Here is a 20,117-nt window from a genome sequence, read left to right on the forward strand (position 1 = left end):
CAACATGGCACAAACTGCTCCTAACCAAATAAACATTATTACTCCTCTCTCTTCAGTGGGCTGGCGCCCTGCCCAGGGTTTGTTTCCTGCCTTGCGCCCTGTGTTGGCTGGGACTGGCTCCAGCAGACCCCCGTGACCCTGTAGTTAGGATATAGCAGGTTGGATAATGGATGGATGAATGGATGGATACTCCTCTCTTATTTGTCAGGAAGTACCTGAATAATCCCCATCAGTTTTGATAGAACATTCTATTGACAGATGAGACAATGTGGATTATTTTAAATGATGTGGAACCCATCATATCTAGCATAAAGCAAAAAGCATTCATCCGTATAAACACCATACCGTCAAACATTGTGGTGGTTTTATGATGATATGGAAAGGCTTTGCTTCCTCAGAATCTTAACAGCTTCCATAATTGAAGGAACCATGAATTCTGTTTTGTATCTGAAAAGGTTTAAGAAGAATGTCTGTTCATCCATCCAGGAGGTGAAGCTAAAGCGTAACTGGGTCATGAAGAATTACGGTGATACAAAAGAAAGTCTACATCACAATGGCTGAAAAGAGCAAAGTTAAGGTTTTAAATCTGTAATTTTGGCCTAGTAAAAATATATTCCTCAATCTTACATGTTCCTCAGTCTTGAAACAAGCTGTTAATACTCAAAAATTTACTAGTGTTTTGAAATCAAAACAATTGAGCATGGGAGAGTGGACATAAATTCCTTTACAATGATGTTAAAAGACTGATATTGAATTATTGGAATCATTCGGTTGCAGTCATTGCATGTAAATTTGATGCAAACTGTGCGAATGTGCCTTTTTTTTCCATCCTGACAGCTTCTGTGGACAACTTTCTTGAAAAAGAAAAAAATATATAGTTTTGCAAAATAAATGTGACATGAATGAACAAATATTAGATTTTGGTTGCATACCTGCAAAAATTCAGTGTCAAAGATTTGACATAAAACTGGTAATTTGAAAGAGGGCAAATATTTTTTTCATTGTTATATATTTTAGGATTCTGAATAGCTTCACTCAGTTCCTTGGGACAAAAATGTGACAGTTTTATGTTTTGTTTTTATAGAAGTCCAAAATGGTAAAACATCAACAAATGGGGTTTCAAATGGAATTCACCTACCAAGCAACAAATTCAGATTGTCCGAAAGTAAAATCATTAGCAAGTAATGTGATTATTATCATCATTTTTTGTTTATTTTTCATAATTGCATGAAGGATCCAAAATTAGTTTTCAGTTATTTTTGCATTAAGTAACTATTTAAAATTATTTAAGCTTTTATCATTAGAATTATCTTAAAAGAGATGGAGCTGGATAGTCAATTACATTATGTTACTATATAAACTTAACACTCTTAATTACCATCTTAAACAATTAGAAACTAAAAAGTGAAACTGTATGCATCTAACATTAATCGGACAAATCGCTGTAAGCAATAATTTAGTTGAAATTGTAATATATACATAATTTTTTCAGACTTACTTCATCCAGTTTAGTATTGTGGGGTCTAGAGCTAATCCTGGTAGCAACAATTGCAAGTTAGGATAACATTTGCTGGCTTTACTAGCCAAGCCATATCTTATTATTTTTATTATATATTTTAAAATTAAGCCTTGAAGGTAAAATATTTTGAAATGTCTATCTTAATTTATTCTTTTAAAGTGCACTTTCACTTAATAAGCCCAGTGCACTATATACTAGTCTTAAGTATACAGTTAGGTCCATTAATATTTGGACAGAGACAACTTTTTTCTAATTTTGGTTCTGTACATTACCACAATGAATTTTAAAAGAAACAACTCAGATGCAGTTGAAGTGCAGACTTCCAGCTTTAATTCAGTGGAGTGAACAAAACGATTGCATAAAAATGTGAGGCAACTAAAACATTTTTTTAACACAATCCCTTCATTTCAGGGGCTCAAAAGTAATTGGACAATTGACTCAAAGGCTATTTCATGGGCAGGTGTGGGCAAGTCTGTCATTATGTCATTATCAATTAAGCAGATAAAAGGCCTGAAGTTGTTTTGAGGTGTGGTGCTTGCATGTGGAAGATTTTGCTGTGAACAGACAACATGCAGTCAAGGGAGCTCTCCATACAGGTGAAAGAAGCCATCTTTAAGCTGCGAAAACAGAAAAAACCCATCCGAGAAATTGCTACAATATTACGAGTGGCACAATCTACAGTTTGGTACATCCTGAGAAAGAAAGCAAGCACTGGTAAACTCAGCAATGCAAAAATACCTGGACGTCCATGGAAGACAACAGTGGTGGATGATCGCAGAATCATTTCCATGGTGAAGAGAAACCCCTTCACAACAGCCAACCAAGTGAACAACACTCTCCAGGGGGTAGGCATATCGATATCCAAGTCTACCATAGAGAAGACTGCATGAAAGTAAATACAGAGGGTGCACTGCAAGGTGCAAGCCACTCATAAGCCTCAAGAATAGAAAAGCTAGATTGGACTTTGCTAAAGAACATCTAAAAAAGCCAGCACAGTTCTGGAAAAACATTCTTTGTACAGATGAAACCAAGATCAACCTCTACCAGAATGGTGGCAAGAAAAAAATATGGAGAAGGTGTGGAACAGCTCATTACCCAAAGCATACCACATCATCTGTAAAACACGGTGGAGGCAGTGTGATGGCTTGGGCCTGCATGGCTGCCAGTGGCACTGGGACACTAGTGTTTATTGATGATGTGACACAGGACAGAAGCAGCTGAATGAATTCTGAGGTGTTCAGAGACATACTGTCTACTCAAATCCAGCTAAATGCAGTCAAATTGATTGGGTGGCGTTTCATGATACAGATGGACAATGACCCAAAACATACAGCCAAAGCAACCCAGGAGTTTATTAAAGCAAAGAAGTGGAAAATTCTTGAATGGCCAAGTTAGTCACCTGATCTTAACCCAATTGAGCATGCATTTCACTTGTTGAAGACTAAACTTTGGACAGAAAGGCCCACAAACAAACAGCAACTGAATGCCGCTGCAGTAAAGGCCTGGCAGAGCATTAAAAAGGAGGAAACCCAGCATCTGATGATGTCCATGAGTTCAAGACTTCAGGCTGTCATTGCCAGCAAAGGGTTTTCAACCAAGTATTAGAAATTAACATTTTACTTCCAGTTATTTAATTTGTCCAATTACTTTTGAGCACCTGAAATGAAGGGATTGTGTTAAAACAATGCTTTAGTTGCCTCACATTTTTATGCAATCGTTTTGTTCACCACAGTGAATTAAAGCTGAAAGTCTGCACTTCAACTGCATCTGAGTTGTTTCATTTAAAATTCATCATGGTAATGTACAGAACCAAAATTAGAAAAAAGTTGTCTCTATCCAAATATTTATGGACCTAACTGTAGTGTAGTTAAAATATAACGCATGCATGCATCTAAAATATAAAACACAATTTTGGAAAAGTAACAGAAAAACATCCATGCAGATTTATATACACATACAGCGGCATTTCTTTTTTTAGGCACTTATAAAAGTTTCTTAAATAACTTTACAGTCCTAGGTTGGCTACATCCTGCACTGGCTCATGATACAGATGGAGAACTACAGTTACAGCTGAATACCACAAAGGCTCACAGTGTCTCTGTCATTTACGACAGAATATCCAAAATATGATTCCATGTCATGTGTGTCTATTTAATTTTTAATTTTAAATTTACTCTGGATCTCTTATTATTAATTACTAAAAGGCAAACTGTATATGTCAAATTTATAATTCAGTAGCACTTGATCCTGGTCTTATATAAATTTACTTAATTTGTGATGTTTGCAGCAAACACTGAAATTTCACGGCCTTAGAGTTAAAAGATGACTTTCATACATCAGGGTGTTTTAGACGTCCATGTCACTTGTTTTTGGCCTAACTAGTCTGTGGTGTGGTGCTATAGTATTGTTACTCCAATGCTGAAGGTGAGAACAGTTTGTGTCTCATATACTAGGAATGCTTTACTATAGCTGCCTTTACTGGTAAATCTCATTGATGGTAAGCGTGATCCTATGATCTTTCCATCAGGTATCACAATCCTCTGATTGGATGTTTTATGTTGTGTGGTTGTGTTACCATTTTAGACTGTCATGAAGAGATAGGACAGTTTCAATGGTAAAACATAGTCATGTATACATTTATTATATCATTCCTTGTACAGTGTAACACACACATTTCTCCATACATTCATTTGCTGAGCTTTATTAATTCATAGTCATAAGATATAGGGCTTATATACAAAATGCAATAAGTGAATCAATAATTAGTAAATGATTAAAAAAGGGATAGCAGTCTTAAAAAAGAACACAGTTGTAGAGATTTTTTTTTATCTCAAACCTAATAACTAGGCATGCTGCATTTATCATTGATATCTTCATGATGACATTTTAGGGCTGCAGCTCAAAGGCAGCAAATGACTTAATCTTTAACAATAATGAAGTTTTTACAATATTATTCTGAGTCAAAACCCAAGCTGTGGTGTTGTTCTGCCTCGGATAGACCATATTATGAAAATGTACAACTTAATTATTTTCTTTTATTTCAGCGTGCAAGTAGATTTACCACCTTATTTAGAAAAAATTAAACAACAGGCAAATGATGCTTTTGCTCGACAGCAGTGGACTCAGGCTATCCAGCTGTACAGTCGAGGTATCAAGGATGCTTCAAAAAATGCAATGCTATATGGGAACAGGGCAGCTGCTTATATGAAACGGAAATGGTAGGTTACTGACAGAATGCTTTCAAGAATAATATGCAACCTTTCATAACCTATTATGCAAAGAAATATTCCATATATTTTTGTTTATTATTTTATCAACATCATCATGTTGCCTGGTTTCCTAGTGAAATTGATAATACCAGCACACTGAAATGGGCTGACCAGATCTTCCTATCTCCAGCAACTTCCTCCAGATTCAGACACTCCCAAGTCAATTGAGAGATATAATCTCTCCACCTTGTTGTTGATCTGCCACTTGATCTTCTTCTGGTGGGCCATGGTTTTCAGGCCTCCTGTTGGAAGGCACACATGAAGCATCTGAACTGCATGCCAAAACCACCTTAAATGGCTCCTATCAGTCCTATTTCTCCTCTAAGGACATCCCATATCGTGACAGAGAGAGAGCCCTGCAGCCCTGTGCTGGACTTTTAGTAGCCACTTTTATCTTTCAGTCACTACCCAGTGCTTATGATCATAGGTTAGCATGGGAATGTAGACCGACTTGTCATTTTAAAGCTTCATTTGCAGACTTAGTTTCTGCTTCACCACCACAGTCCAAAACAATGTTTGTAAAACTGCTGCACCTGCACTGATCTACTGGTCAATCTCAGTTACCTGTACCCTCACGTCTGAACAATACTCCAGGGCGCCTGATCCTTTATCTGTAGGATCTTGGAGAAGGTTGTGAACTTGGATTTAGAAGTACTAATTTGTATTCTATCTGTATCACGCTTGACTGTGAACCATCATTCCAGGACACACCAGAGATTATGTTTTGATGAGGCTAAGAGGACAACATCATCTGCAAATAACAGAAAGTTAACTCTTTGGTTTCCCAGACAGGATACCCAGGCTGGACAAATTCATTCCTCCCCTTCCTGGGTACTTGAATGACTTTCCAGAACCAGTTTGAGGCCATATGATAGTCGCCATGGACCAAAGTGTTTGGTTACAAAGCCAGTGCTGCAATTAGGAGGTGATTCCAACTACAGTAATCCCTCCTCCATCGCGGGGGTTGCGTTCCAGAGCCACCCGCAAAATAAGAAAATCCGCGAAGTAGAAACCATATGTTTATATGGTTATTTTTATATTGTCATGCTTGGGTCACAGATTTGCGCAGAAACACAGGAGGTTGTAGAGAGACAGGAACGTTATTCAAACACTGCAAACAAACATTTGTCTCTTTTTCAAAAGTTTAAACTGTGCTCCATGACAAGACAGAGATAACAGTTCCATCTCACAATTAAAAGAATGCAAACATATCTTCCTCTTCAAAGGAGTGCGAGTCAGGAGCAGAGCATGTCAGAGAGAGAGAGAGACAAAAGCAAACAAATCAATAGGGCTGTTTGGCTTTTAAGTATGCGAAGCACCGCGGCACAAAGCAGTTGAAGGCGGCAGCTCACACTCCCTCTGTCAGGAGCAGAGAGACAGATAAAAACAAACACTGAAAAATCAATACGTGCCCTTTGAGCTTTTAAGTATGCGAAGCACCATGCAGCATGTCGCTTCAGGAAGCAGCTTGCACAGAAGGTAGCAACGTGAAGATAATCTTTCAGCATTTTTAGACGAGCGTCCGTATCGTCTAGGTTTGCGAACAGCCCCCCTGCTCAATCCCCCTACGTCAGGATCAGAGAAACTCAGCGCAAGAGAGGGAGAAAAGTAAGTTGGGTAGCTTCTCAGCCATCTGCCAATAGCGTCCCTTGTATGAAATCAACTGGGCAAACCAACTGAGGAAGCATGTACAAGAAATTAAAAGATCCATTGTCCGCAGAAATCCGCGAACCAGCAAAAAATCTGCGATATATATTTAAATATGCTTACATATAAAATCCGCGATGGAGTGAAGCCGCGAAAGGCGAAGCGCGATATAACGAGGGATTACTGTATATCTTAAATGGTGCTTATGAATGTCTTGCATGAGTTCCACTCCTCTTCCACGAAAAAAGTTAATACTGAATGCCATAGAGCCAGTTTTCATTGATATGATCTTAAGTCATTCCCACTCTTCCTTATCTTCTGACTGGCATTGCACCTCGCCCTCACAGTTCACTTAGGTGAGCCCACATAGTGGTTCCATGCCACTTTTTTATAGACAATGTGAGTTACGTGGCCATCAGGTGCTTATCAGCAAATGCCTCTCCTAGGCCTTGTTCAAGGAGTGGGTTGTTTTATGTCTGCTCTTTGTTTTTATTAAATTTAACAGAACATTGCATTCATGAGGGATAATATATAATAATATAGATTATTGTTTCCTATTTGTTGTTTTCATTTAAGTATATATAAAATTTGCATTATCATCAAAAGCTCTAATGAATAGATACCAGAAGTGGAGCTGATTGAAAGTCTCATGCTGTTGTACTTTGCCTGTGTGCTATCCCTGTATTTAAGTTTATTTTTATGCCCCATTAACATCTATTAAGTTTCAGTGCAATGTTTAGGAGACAGAGAAATTATTTTAAATTGCTGGTTGAAAATTTTCTTAATTTGGAAAACTCTTGAGGTTTTGTTTCAGAACATCTAGTACATTTTGTTTTTGAACAAAGTTTATCAAACTATTTTTCTTCACTTTTTTCTGCTGAATTGTACATTGTTTTTTCTAGTCCATGCATGAAGGGGTTTGTTTTGTTGACGTGTTTGGTTCACCTGTCAGTGTGAACAATGAAGAAATTAGACCAATCAGTTTATCTGATACTGGCAGATGAATGTCCTGCAGGTGGTACAATTGCAAAAGAAGTACGTGTTATTTTATGTTTCTACTGTAATTTTTAAAAATCTGAAAAATGGTGATTCTGTGATGGTTGGTGCCTTGGCAAGGGCTTTTTCCTGCTTTGTACCCAGTACTGCCTGGATAGGTTTGGAATAAGTGGATTTGAAAATGTTATATTTAAACCTTGCAGCTGAACAAAAAAGCAAATGGGATATAAACATAGAAAAAAAAATCACAAGACCATCTGTGAAATCCTCTCAGCTTGTGTATATGTTTAGAGCTTTGAGATGAAACTGAGTGAAGTACCCACTTAAACCACTGTATTGAAGGGTACATTATTGTGTTTGAGAAAGTGTCTTTTGTTATCATTATTACTGCAGCTGATTATGCTGAGATTCTCTCATAACTGTATTTCAGTTCTCCACATTTACAGTGAATTTTGACACTGAATCTTTACTGCATTCCAGGGATGGAGATCATTATGATGCTCTGAGAGACTGTGTTAAAGCCATTTCACTAAACCCAGGTCACCTGAAAGCACACTTTCGACTTGCACGTTGTCTCTTCGAATTGAAATATGTGGCAGAGGCTCTAGAGTGCTTAGATGACTTCAAGGGAAAGTTTCCTGAACAGGCCCACAGCAGTGCATGCGATGCCCTTGATAAGGATATTAAAGCTGCACTATTCTCCAAAAGTGACAACTGTGAGAATAATTTATTTGCTACTAGTTTTCTGGGGGGGGGGGGGTTATATATAGTTTTTTTCACATTTATTTTCCTCACTTATTTCTACTTTTATGCTCTTTGGTTATTTTAGGAAAATAATAACTAAACAATAATGAAGGTGTTAAAATGTGGGTAAACTTTTGTACTAATTTACATACTGTAACTACTGAACATTACTGTTTATCCTTCTTAGAAATAAGATTGCTTGCTTTCACTGACTCCCTTTGTCATGTAGTTTGGGAATTAAATGTTTGAACATTTTAGATAAGTAAAATTGGCTTTTCAGTACATTCATAACATACCTCTAATTTTCACATCTCACTCCATGGGGAACAATTTTTAACTGCATTTCTGAATATCTGTATGGGTTGCCCTGAAATGTTGACTAGATTACCATCTATAGTTTTTGCCTTTTCATAAACGGGCATTTATAGTAGGTAGTGTTTATCATTCATGTGTTTGTTAATTTTTTAATTCTGTGTCATTATTTGTTACATAAATATTCTGAATCAATAATTTAGTTTTTAACTTGTTTCTGCTTAAGCTGATGATAAGAAGAGTGGAAGTTCAATTCGATTCCGGACAATTGGCAGAAAAGATTCTGTTTCTGATGATGAAGTAATTTTGCGAGAGAGAAGTTTTGATTACAAACACAGATACTGTGGGCACTGCAATACTACTACAGATATCAAAGAAGCAAACTTCTTTGGCAGGTATTGAGGTTAAAGATCAAATCAAACTTATATTGACTGTGTATTTTCTTGCAGTACAGTAATCCCTCCTCCATCGCGGGGGTTGCGTTCCAGAGCCACCCGCGAAATAAGAAAATCCGCGAAGTATAAACCATATGTTTATATGGTTATTTTTATATTGTCATGCTTGGGTCACAGATTTGCGCAGAAACACAGGAGGTTGTAGAGAGACAGGAATGTTATTCAAACACTGCAAACAAACATTTGTCTCTTTGTCAAAAGTTTAAACTGTGCTCCATGACAAGACAGAGATGACAGTTCTGTCTCACAATTAAAAGAATGCAAACATATCTTCCTCTTCAAAGGAGTGCGTGTCAGGAGCAGAGCATGTCAGAGAGAGAGAGAGAGACAAAAGCAAACAAATCAATAGGTCTGTTTGGCTTTTAAGTATGCGAAGCACCGCGGCACAAAGCTGTTGAAGGCGGCAGCTCACACCCCCTCCGTCAGGAGCATGGAGAGAGAGACAGAGTCTGTTTTTCAGTCAAAAATCAATACGTGCCCTTCGAGCTTTTAAGTATGCGAAGCACTGTGCAGCATGTCGTTTCAGGAAGCAGCTGCACAAAAGATAGCAACGTGAAGATAATCTTTCAGCATTTTTAGACAAGCGTCCGTATCGTCTAGGTGTGCGAACAGCCCCCCTGCTCAATCCCCATACGTCAGGATCAGAGAAAGTCAGCGCAAGAGAGAGAGAACAGTAAGCAATCTAGCTTCTCAGCCATCTGCCAATAGCGTCCCTTATATGAAATCAACTGGGCAAACCAACTGAGGAAGCATGTACCAGAAATTAAAAGACCCATTGTCCGCAGAAATCCGCGAACCAGCGAAAAATCCGCGATATATATATTTAAATATGCTTACATATAAAATCCGCGATGGAGTGAAGCCGCGAAAGGCGAAGCGCGATATAGCGAGGGATCACTGTATTTCTATTTAGAAATATTTGGTAACAGTAGGTGTGTTGATTTGTCAGCAATTCATAATCAGCTATTGTATTTTGGTTTTTTTTTCACTTTAGCAAGGGACAGTACATTTTAAGTGGGTCAGATGATGGATCTTTCTTCATTTGGGAAAAGGAAACAACAAATCTTGTTCGAATTCTTCAGGGAGATGAGTCTATAGTGAATTGCCTTCAACCTCATCCTAGCTACTGTTTTTTGGCAACTAGTGGCATTGATCCTGTAGTGCGACTTTGGAATCCTCGGCCTGAGGTACTCAACATGACTTTTTTTTTTATCTCTCTTAAAAGTCAGTATGTATCTATTTTTACTTAATTTGTTGCTATTTCATGTTTGGTTGAGCACTTATATTTTAAAGTTATGTATTTCTAGAAAGTGGTAGAAGGATTTTTAGCATTTCATGAAAAGATAGAGAAATTATAATCCAGAGCCCTAGGGAATATTATCTCTTAAGAATGAATGGAAAGTTCAAACTTTAGTACACTGATGTTCAGTGTCTGAGACTTTTATAACAGGTTTCAGAAGTTCGATAGTTGGGACGCAGTGTTCTAGGACTGTTTTGGGAGTGATCTTACTGCCACTTTGTACTCTGCTGTGTTGGTCTGATACATTTGTGCAAACAGTTATCTACATTTATCCACATTTAAACATAGTTTGTGTTTGTTATGTTGGTTCGACAGATTATTAACTGATCTGAGAGCTCAAAAACAATGCTGTACTTTGAAAGTTTAGCATGTGAAACACTTACTATAGCTTCATGCAAGGATGGTGTACTACCTAGACAAGCAAATACCAGATGGAATCAAGGCACAACATTTCAGTTTATGAAACATTATTGAACACCTGTTACGCTGGGAGGCCGTGCTAATCTCAAGGTCTTTCCAGATTGCTTTATCATCAGGAGCATCAAAAATTGTCATATTATGGTAAAACCTATTTAACAAATAAGGTCACTTGTATCCTTCTGATTATGTGTAGAAAATGCAAAAAAGAAACATATGGCTGTGGGATTCTAATAATGGCATAAATTCAAAAGTAACACTAGAGCCCTTAGCGTCAAAATGAGTAATATAATATTCCATAAATAAGGAGATCAAGATGGTGTATAGGTCAGATAACTCTAAAAGAATTAAACTTGAGAGAAAGGTATACACTTATAATAAGCATAGGAAGTGTATTTTTATTTTAACTACAGAGAAACTGGTGTCATTATGTTATGTACATAGATGCAGTTTAAGGGTGTCCTCACTCTCTCGATTTGTTTTGTGCCCGAGCATGTTTGACCACATGTAACCCCACAAAGTCTAGTTCGTTTAACTAGCGTGATCGCTCTGTGCCAGGCCAAATGTATCGTGCCCTGGCCCTCTTGGAAGTAGCATTTGGGAACAGTGTGATCGCTAAACGTGCCTGAGTACAGAAAACAGACATGACATCAGTGATGTGATAAGTCAGATAGTGCGATTCCCATTTCATTCAATACCATTGGAGTTAAAAATGGTTTATTTTTATCACTTTACGCATTGTAGTAGGCAAGAAAAGCTGCAAATTCCTTTCTTAACATTTGTCTCTGTAAAAATCTTCCCATACGTGCAGCATGAATAACAGCAACACACTGCGCTGTACACTTAATAAATCTGCAAGAGGGTAGAACGTTATCTGCCCTACATGACTCCAAAACAACCACAAAATAAGTAAAATCATTTTGACATGCATGCTTTCACTCCATGTTCGGATCTTGTTTTAGCTTTACACAAAGTTGCATTGTCGTGACAAAATCGTTCCCGGGCCCAGAACTTTAAGCACAGTGTGAGTGCAGGCCAGCAGGGGAGTAGGGAGGGGGAGACAATTGAGCTTGGGCATGGTACGGAATAAGCTAGCCTAGTGTGAGTACACCCTAAAACTTAAGTTAGATTTTTGCCAAGCCATCCCCATGCCCAAAAAAAAATCAGACTGGCCAATAACACCATACAGTCAGTACTGCCTTACAGTAAGCTGACATCCCCTTAGTGTCTTAGGTTACAGACTACTTGACAGACAGAATACAGTTTGTGAGGTTATAGAACTGAGTGTCAAAGCATGTGGTCAGCAACACAGGCACCTGCCCCTAAACTCCCGCACACACACAAACACACCATATATCTTAAATCCTTACACATTACACTTGTTAATCCTGTAATTATGGGGTGTGTACTAATAAGTGGTAGTCAAAAGAAAGAATACAGAGGCCAGAGGTGTGAAGCTTTTTGCTAGTGCAGGGTGAACCGTCTCTATTTTAGTTTTGGCATATTAAAGGAGACGGTGATGGACCTCAGCAAGAGGAAGATTTCCTTGACTCCTATTGTCTCCCAGAGAATAGAACGTGGCAGGTCTTCAGGTATGTAAGTACCTGGTGCACACCTGAACATAAATCTGTGCTGCAAATGGAGAAGCTATGTACAAAAAGGGCCAGAGTCAGCTGTATTTCCTGAGATGAGATGTGTTCTGTGGTATGAGTAGAACATGGAATAATATTATCAAACCTGCTTAATCCATTTTAGGTTAGGGTTGGAGCTTATTATAGCAGCACTGAAAATGAGGCATGAAATAGCACAGAACAAGGTGCCAGTCCTTCATCCATCCACACTCACATTCATGCAATCGTCTATGGTTTTGGGTATATGGGAGGAAAAGTAAAGTAAGAAGAAAACATAAGCACACATGGGTGGATACATTGCATAATTAATATGAACAATGACCCAGCATAGACTCTGTGAGGCTGCAGGACTACCCACTATGTCAACCATAGGCTAAACATTTTATGCTTAAGTTATATCATTGATAGAATTATCACTTCTTTTTAATACAGTAATTTGTTAGGGCAGCAGCATTAGTACCAACAGACCTAGCAAGTTAATCACAAAGGCTGTCTCTACTCTAGAGGGTATGTTGGATTCTCTGAAACCAGTAGCAAGGAGATGATTGTTAGCTACACTAATAGCAATCATAAGCAATGTTTCGCACCCTGTGAATAACATACTGGTCATCCTGCAGAGCATTTCCAGCACAAGTCTGATTCTGTCACAGTGCTCTAGCTAATAGTATTAAGGATTGTACAACACAAATTACTAAACTATGCACTTTTCTTTCATTTTAGTGTTCAAATTATCTGTCGGGAAATAGACTAAAAGTAAAAATCTAAAGCACTATAGCTTGAAACATCCACATTATAATAATAATAATAATTCATTACATTTATATAGCGCTTTTCTCAGTCAGTAAAGACCTGCGCAAAACATTATGACTATCAAAGTTAAACAGAGTATTTTTAGCTGATCCATCACAGTCTGGCAGAGATAGCGATTATCAACTTTAAAAAATCCTTTTGAATAAAAGAATTTATTTGTGCACGTTTTTTTTTCACCCAGAGTGAAGATATAAATGGACGTGTAGTAGAAGACATGGAGGGGGCAGCACAGGCTAATCAACGGAGGATGAATGCTGACCCTCTTGAAGTGATGTTGCTAAACATGGGCTACCGGATTACAGGACTTAACAGTGGAGGAACTGATGGATCAGATGATGAAGATGGCACAGAAGGGCATGTTCAGTGTCGACCCAGTTAGAACTAGATGTGGCTGAAGAATTTGCTCAAAGTGAAATCTGTCAGACTAGAACCTGATGGGGCTTTTTCCTTTGTAATAGACTGAGCAGTGGATGAAAGCCTACCTTTGTTCTACACTATGCACTCGATGTAACACATAATAGTGTAAATTTCTGCAAGTTACCTGTTTCTGCTAAGGACAGCTAAAATGTAAGAAATTAGAAAGGGGTGAAATATATCACAATTCAGAAAGAAATTAAAAATCTAGATTTTTTTTTTTTTATACTTACTGTACTTTGGTAATTTGCGCTCGAGTTTGAGTTTTGTACCCTTACATCTTGCTAAACAGGGCATGCTGCAGCTTTGCACCTTTTAAATTTGTATTGGATAACGATGTTTACTTGGATTCCCTTGAGAAAGTGTAGTACTGTTGATTTCAATTGCCTATAGTGATTATTACAGGTTAAAACCAAATATACTGTGTGACGAGACAGAAGAGTTAATAAGAGCCCATATACTGGACAGTTTGTTTTGAAGCATACCTAACAGTATATTTCTCAACTATTAAAATGACCTTTTTTTGGGAATTCAGCTAAAGAAAAATAGAAGTGTGTATGCAAGCAGGGCCTATTTAAAAGTTTTCTTTTTTTGTACTACAGTTGGAATTTCAGCAAGCATGTGGTGTGCTTGAATGTTATAAGGTGTATTTTTTTGAAATGAGCTACAAGTATAAATCTGCAGGGTTCACAACAATACATCTTTACTTAAAAAGAGCTAACAGCATGTTTCAAATAGTGGCATCAATTTAGCTAAAACCTGAAATGCTCTAAAAACATTTCAAGAAATTTATCTGAACGATGCTACTGGTACACCTGAGTAATAATGACTCTTATTAGTTGTAATGAGGTTTAAATGTATGTACATATATAGAGCAAATACAAAGTCTGCATTTATATTTGGAAAAAATAGGAATAGGTGTCCAAAAACAAAAAATATATCAATGAATGCACTTACTGTAGTATTTTTCTTGTAACATTAGATTTGCTTTACACAAACTGTGTTTTGAAAAAGGATAACTCCTGCACTATATGGATACTATGTGGAGCTCCAGGTAGAAAACCAATCAACATACAGTAGTTAAATGAAAATTACCTAGAGTGAGCACCCTGAAACAGCTTTAAAAGCAATGACGTGTACGGTGGTTAAAGCAGTTGACCAGATACATTACTCTGACTCTCATGAATGTACCCTGCTCAGGATAATATTAGATATTATTTATTATTATCACAGCAACTTTAGTTTGTATTTCTTATCTTGTCAGTTAATTTTATAGGAACATAGTAATCTGAAATATATTAAATACTTGTTTTAATGGGTTTAAATTAACTCTTGTTACACAGATGTGCTGCAAACCAGCAATGATTTCATTTTTGAGAGGTTAGCAGTTGCTTCCACACTAAAAAATTAAACTATCCCATACATCTTTTAAGTACATGTACAGTTTTGAAAGTAGTAGCAGTCATCAATTTTTATTTAAATAACTATTATTGTAGTGCCATAGAGAATTTTAGTGGTACCTGCTTACGAATTTGTATTAAATTTGATGCATTTTATAAATCTCAGTGCCTCATCTGGGGTTTTAAAGTCGTACATTCATGATGCACAGTTTTCCAGTTTGTCATTTGTGTTCCAAGGCAATATGTGTCTAGAACACCCAGAGTAAGTAATGCCTAAGTGCTTGGAGGTTTTATTTTAGGCAGATCCCTTGGTCGCATCAGCTTTTTATGCTTTAAATATCACGAGTTTGTCCTTATCATGTGTTTTGCTCTGTTGAGCTATGCCGGCAGTTGTGTTTGTCTTTATTGTTAATTTTAGTAAATTATATACATTACTCTATTTATTGATCACTGGACTTTAAACAAGTCTGCTGTGTCTCTGCCACATAAAATTTGCAATGAGAAATGTATAAAATTAAAACTTATACAAAGTATTTCCCTGAAAGCAGCTTCAGACTAGCTAAGTAGGAACATTATGCAGAACAGTATAATCAATTTATAGGAATACATTATTAGCATTAGTTCTCCAAATATGTAAAGTGCTGCACATGTGACTTAAATTTGCTTTTCAACTGTCACTTTATAGCACTTAAGAACACACAGCACATTGTATTAAAAAGAAGTAGTAAATGTATTTTATGAGGCATAAGAGTGTCAGGCGTGCTCTGCTTGATCACCTCTTCACACTGTAATGCTTCATATTTGGGAAAAATGATGAACACCTCCCTGTGTTGGGACTTTGTTATCTCTGTCAGAAATAATTCTTTGAGTGTTCTACCCAGTAACTGGACTTTGGAATTCTTGGTCTAAACCTGTTAATAAAAAAGAGGGAAACTATTTTATTTGCTGTAGTTTATGGCACCATTAGTTTATGTAACTTTCTTTACAAAAGCATCAGAAATACATTTCTCAGGAAAGCATGCTTGTATTAAGTCAGATAGTGATAATGTATCAAGTACTTGTGTCACATTTTAATACTGAAGAGAATAATGAAAATAATAAAAGGGACTAAACAGTTCACTAAAAACATCTAAAGTTGCCAAAAATCATACACATTTTCTCATTCCACCGTCTCTGGGTGAAGGTTTGTCACTCATCAGAATTTTTAGTAAAACGGGTTCCTCTAGCCAAAGTCACGCAATTGATCTGTATCAGCTACACATAATTAAGCCAGCAATCAGATGAACTCATTTATACTTCTGTCCGTACTCAACCACAAAAATGAAAGATTTATCAACATTTTTAAATATGGTGTGTGTCCCACTTGTTCTCATTTTGAGACTGGTCATCACTTTCTAACCACACTGTGAGCTATTATGAGGTTTTGTTTTTTTTTTTCTTTTTCAAAGAAAGGAGCAAATGTTATGAAGCACGAGCTTTGCGTCATTAAACTAATTATCAATCTGGTTATAAATGTAGCTGTTACATACTGTTAGCACTCTAAAATAATCAAACAAAGTTGTTGTCCATTGTCAAACTCCACAAAAATGTTAAAAAAAAAAAAAAAAAAGTTACGATTGAACTCACAAATAAAAGTAGACGAAAAATATTGAAAACTTTTTGTTTTTGGCGAGAATATGGTAATAAAAATATGTATGATTTTTATTTAAATTGCTTTGTAATAAAAAGTTTTATTTGCAGATTGCATTCTTCTTTGTCTTGGATTTTTTTTCTTTTGGGGGGATCATTGACTGAAAATAATCATGTTTGCTTTCATACTAACTTCACTCATTCTGATCTGTCAGCTTCTCCACTAGAGGGCAGCATGTTCTTTCACAACTTTACATAATGGCAGGCAGTAGACTCAAGTGAATTAGTTGTATGGAACGCTTGACAATGTAAACAATAATTGTTTTTTGGCAAAAAATCAGGAAAGTAATGCACTAAAATATGGTTACATGATTTGGAGGTTCATAAATTATATTTATTCCAATGTCATCCAATCACAACTTAAAGCCACTCACTATTCTGTCAGGACGAGCCTTTCTTCTGAGGCCAGTGACTTTTGTTTTTGGCTGCCAGCATTTTGGCTCAGTTTAAGCAGCAGCAGCAGCAGTAGTAGTAGAAGGAGCTGTAACTAGTACAGGACACAGTGAATCTCATACCTGCATGTCTGAACAACATGTGATATGCCAGCGGCCTAGTGATAAATAAGAATGTATTAAAATGCATAACTTATTTGAATTTAATAGAAAACACTTTCACGAGGTGCTCCTTGCACCTGGTCCTCTAGCACTTCTTCAGTGATTCTCGCAGATCCTAAACTCTTGTGATATAAGATATATAGAGTGAATTAAGTGTTTGTTCTTGAAGTGTCTAGCTGGTTAAGTACACAGTGAAATACTAATGTTGACTTCTGCTTTAAAATTATATTGTTTTAAGTTACTGGGGTTCAGAAATAAAATAACATACAGGAAAACAGTTACTCAGAACACAAAACAGCATGTTTATCCTCCTACTGTGCAACCATAGACTTAAAGATTTTAAACTAATCCATACTCGGTTACTGCTCTGAAATCCCCCATAAATAAATATATAGTGAACGTATCCTGGATTAGGTGGTTAAAAGTTGTTAGATGTTTGGAGATGCCTACATATAGAGTATTTAAAGGGAGACTCTTTTTTTTAAAGATTTGTTTGAGTGACAAAGGAGAATTGTGTACTAGAATCACAGTCTAAAGTACATTTTGGCTATATCCAAACTACTATTTCATTTAAAAATGACATTTTTAAACAAAAATGATACCCATCCATGCTAGCATTTTCACATTGTTTATGAAAGCATCTCCGTCCACACTAAAACAACTAAAACCAAGTATGACGTACATGTTCATCTACACTGGGCATGTGCGTCTTAGCAGAAAAATCCTTAAAGGAGGTGGTAACACCATCAGCCATGGGATTTGTCACAAAACTGTACTGACTGGTAAAGTACTTGCCTTTTGTGCATGTATGCTGAATTTAAACTGTACACAATTAAATTTAAATGAATAAAGGTAAGCAACACCACAGGCATCATAGAAAGCAACTCCTCTCTACCTGTGGAGGAGTTGGGATATGGTTTTCTTACATGATGGGTGACCAATCGGGGAGTGAGACGTAATAATAAGCAGGATCCAATCCGGATAGGGCTACATAATAAGCACAAACAAATCCGATCGTGATTAGAGTATGTGTTTTCAAAAGTGTACGTTTTCACCCATCACCACAGTACCTCAGAGCCAGTTTTTTCAGAAGTATACAGTTCTGGAGAGCGTTTTCGGAAGTCTCTGTTTTTAAGGGTTAAAAATGCTCGGGTAGTGTGAGTGAAAGGCAAGAATGGAGACTAATGTCTACGGTTTTAAATGGAAACATGGTAATGTGGATGTACCATTAGCCTGACTTGCTGTCAAGAAACAAAACAACACCTAAATTAACTGAATATCCATCAAATGCCAATGAACAAGAGAAATATGTCTTATTTAAAAAGTGGTTGTTTTCTCCCTGAAGTGAAGGTGAAAGTGTTCTCTGCCATGCACTGGCACACCATCTTGAGAATTAGTTGATACCTTGCACGCCCTTGCTGCCTTGCTGTGTTCTGGCTCAGAAATGTCCTATCAGAAATTATTTTGATTATATCGCCGGCTGAAATATTAAGAAAGTCTTCCTTTGTAAGTTTTTACAGCAAAAAATCATAAAGTGTTAGAATGTAAAACAGTACAATTCACTAAATACGTTGTAGTATGTTATAAGGAAACACACTAAATCTGCTTTAAAAAAAATAAGTAAATCAAAAAAAATTAATTAGGTGCTTATTCCGAAAAAAATAAAACAAAAACTGAGTGAATTCAATATGAAGGTGGGTGCCTTTCTAAAGTGTCCACTCAGTTCAGAGTGGGAACAACTTTGACCTTTCTAATAAAAAGAAGAGTCCATTATGGAGTAACATTTGATCTGGGGCATACAATAATAGACAGACATCTGCTTCATGCCTTTGACCGTGTCTGGCATCTGGCACTTTATAAACATAGGTACGCACTTTTTTGCACTGTGAAGCACTTCCTTAATTCAGTTTTTGTGAAACCTCACGGTTAAATGTTTATTGTGTACTTCAGACTTGTCCGTACAAAACATGTACAACTTTACAAGAGACGTACTTAACTGCAGACCACCTCTGAATGGTAAGCATCAGAGAGCTTCTGTAGAGGGCCATCCTGCGGCAGCAACACCAGACACAATGTCACTCCGCAGAAGGACACGCTCCTCATTGACCAGCTTTGTGTGGCCAATTATCCTAACCTGCTGGCTTGTTGGGGTTTTGGGGAAGAAAACAGAGCACGTTGCTTTATCTGCTCAAAAGTTGAATCCTAACCGGAAAACTTCTCCAATTGTGATGTGAACTTGAAGCCGAGTTGAGAAAACTTTCAGAGTTCCTTTGGGGTTTCAATATGAGAATGAGGCATGAAGTGAAGGTTTGTCTTTTTTTTTTTCCCATCGAGTAGCTATAATAGCCCAGTGCTTACTCTACTAGAAGAGAATAAAAAGGACAGCATGTACAGAGGACCCCGCTACTGATCGATAAGTATGCCAGCTGACATTTATAATGCATGCCCTCCGATTATGAACTTTAAATTTTTTGTCCCAAAGTACAAGTCATTTAAGTGGAAGCGTGTGGTCTCTAAGGCTTAATTGTCTCTGTTTCCATGAACAAGTATTGAAGTGCCATTTCAAACTCAGATCCCTTGACTCCTATATGATGAACTTTCTGTGTCTCTCTTCAAGCATCTTCATTTATCAGTGTCTGCTTGGTTTTGCTGAGTGGTTTGTTTCTTCAGCTTATGTAATTTATCAGCTGTCACCTATACTGAGGCTAAATGGCGTATTTATTGAAATAAACCATTACCATGGCAGACATGGCAACTTTCTGTATCTAGTTTACTTAAAGCACCTTCAGGATTAGAAACTGAACTCATTGTCACATCCTGTCAGCCTAACCAGTAATTGGATGGATGGAATACAATTGACCGGACTTGGCTTGTTGTTACATGGCTGTTTAATCATGCAAAAGTCTTGGCATACGCGTAAGTAAAAAAAGAATGAAATTACAATCGAGTCACATTTATAC

General features: G+C 37.1%; 1 protein-coding gene across 2 annotated transcripts in view; it reads left to right on the top strand.

Moving 5' to 3' along the window:
• The window catches only part of wdtc1 (WD and tetratricopeptide repeats 1), a 63,716-nt gene extending 47,056 nt beyond the window's left edge, over positions 1 to 16,660 (top strand). For both annotated transcript variants that reach the window (XM_028819883.2, XM_028819884.2), the window contains exons 11-16: positions 1,085 to 1,181; positions 4,564 to 4,737; positions 7,912 to 8,147; positions 8,714 to 8,882; positions 9,937 to 10,129; positions 13,282 to 16,660. In XM_028819883.2, the coding sequence (XP_028675716.1) occupies positions 1,085 to 1,181; positions 4,564 to 4,737; positions 7,912 to 8,147; positions 8,714 to 8,882; positions 9,937 to 10,129; positions 13,282 to 13,479 (1,067 nt within the window). In that variant the 3' untranslated portion in view covers positions 13,480 to 16,660. The remainder of the gene's footprint in view (positions 1 to 1,084; positions 1,182 to 4,563; positions 4,738 to 7,911; positions 8,148 to 8,713; positions 8,883 to 9,936; positions 10,130 to 13,281) is intronic.
• Positions 16,661 to 20,117: the final 3,457 nt, after the last annotated feature.

The sequence above is a fragment of the Erpetoichthys calabaricus genome, chromosome 14, assembly GCF_900747795.2.
Source record: "Erpetoichthys calabaricus chromosome 14, fErpCal1.3, whole genome shotgun sequence".
NCBI lineage: Eukaryota > Metazoa > Chordata > Cladistia > Polypteriformes > Polypteridae > Erpetoichthys > Erpetoichthys calabaricus.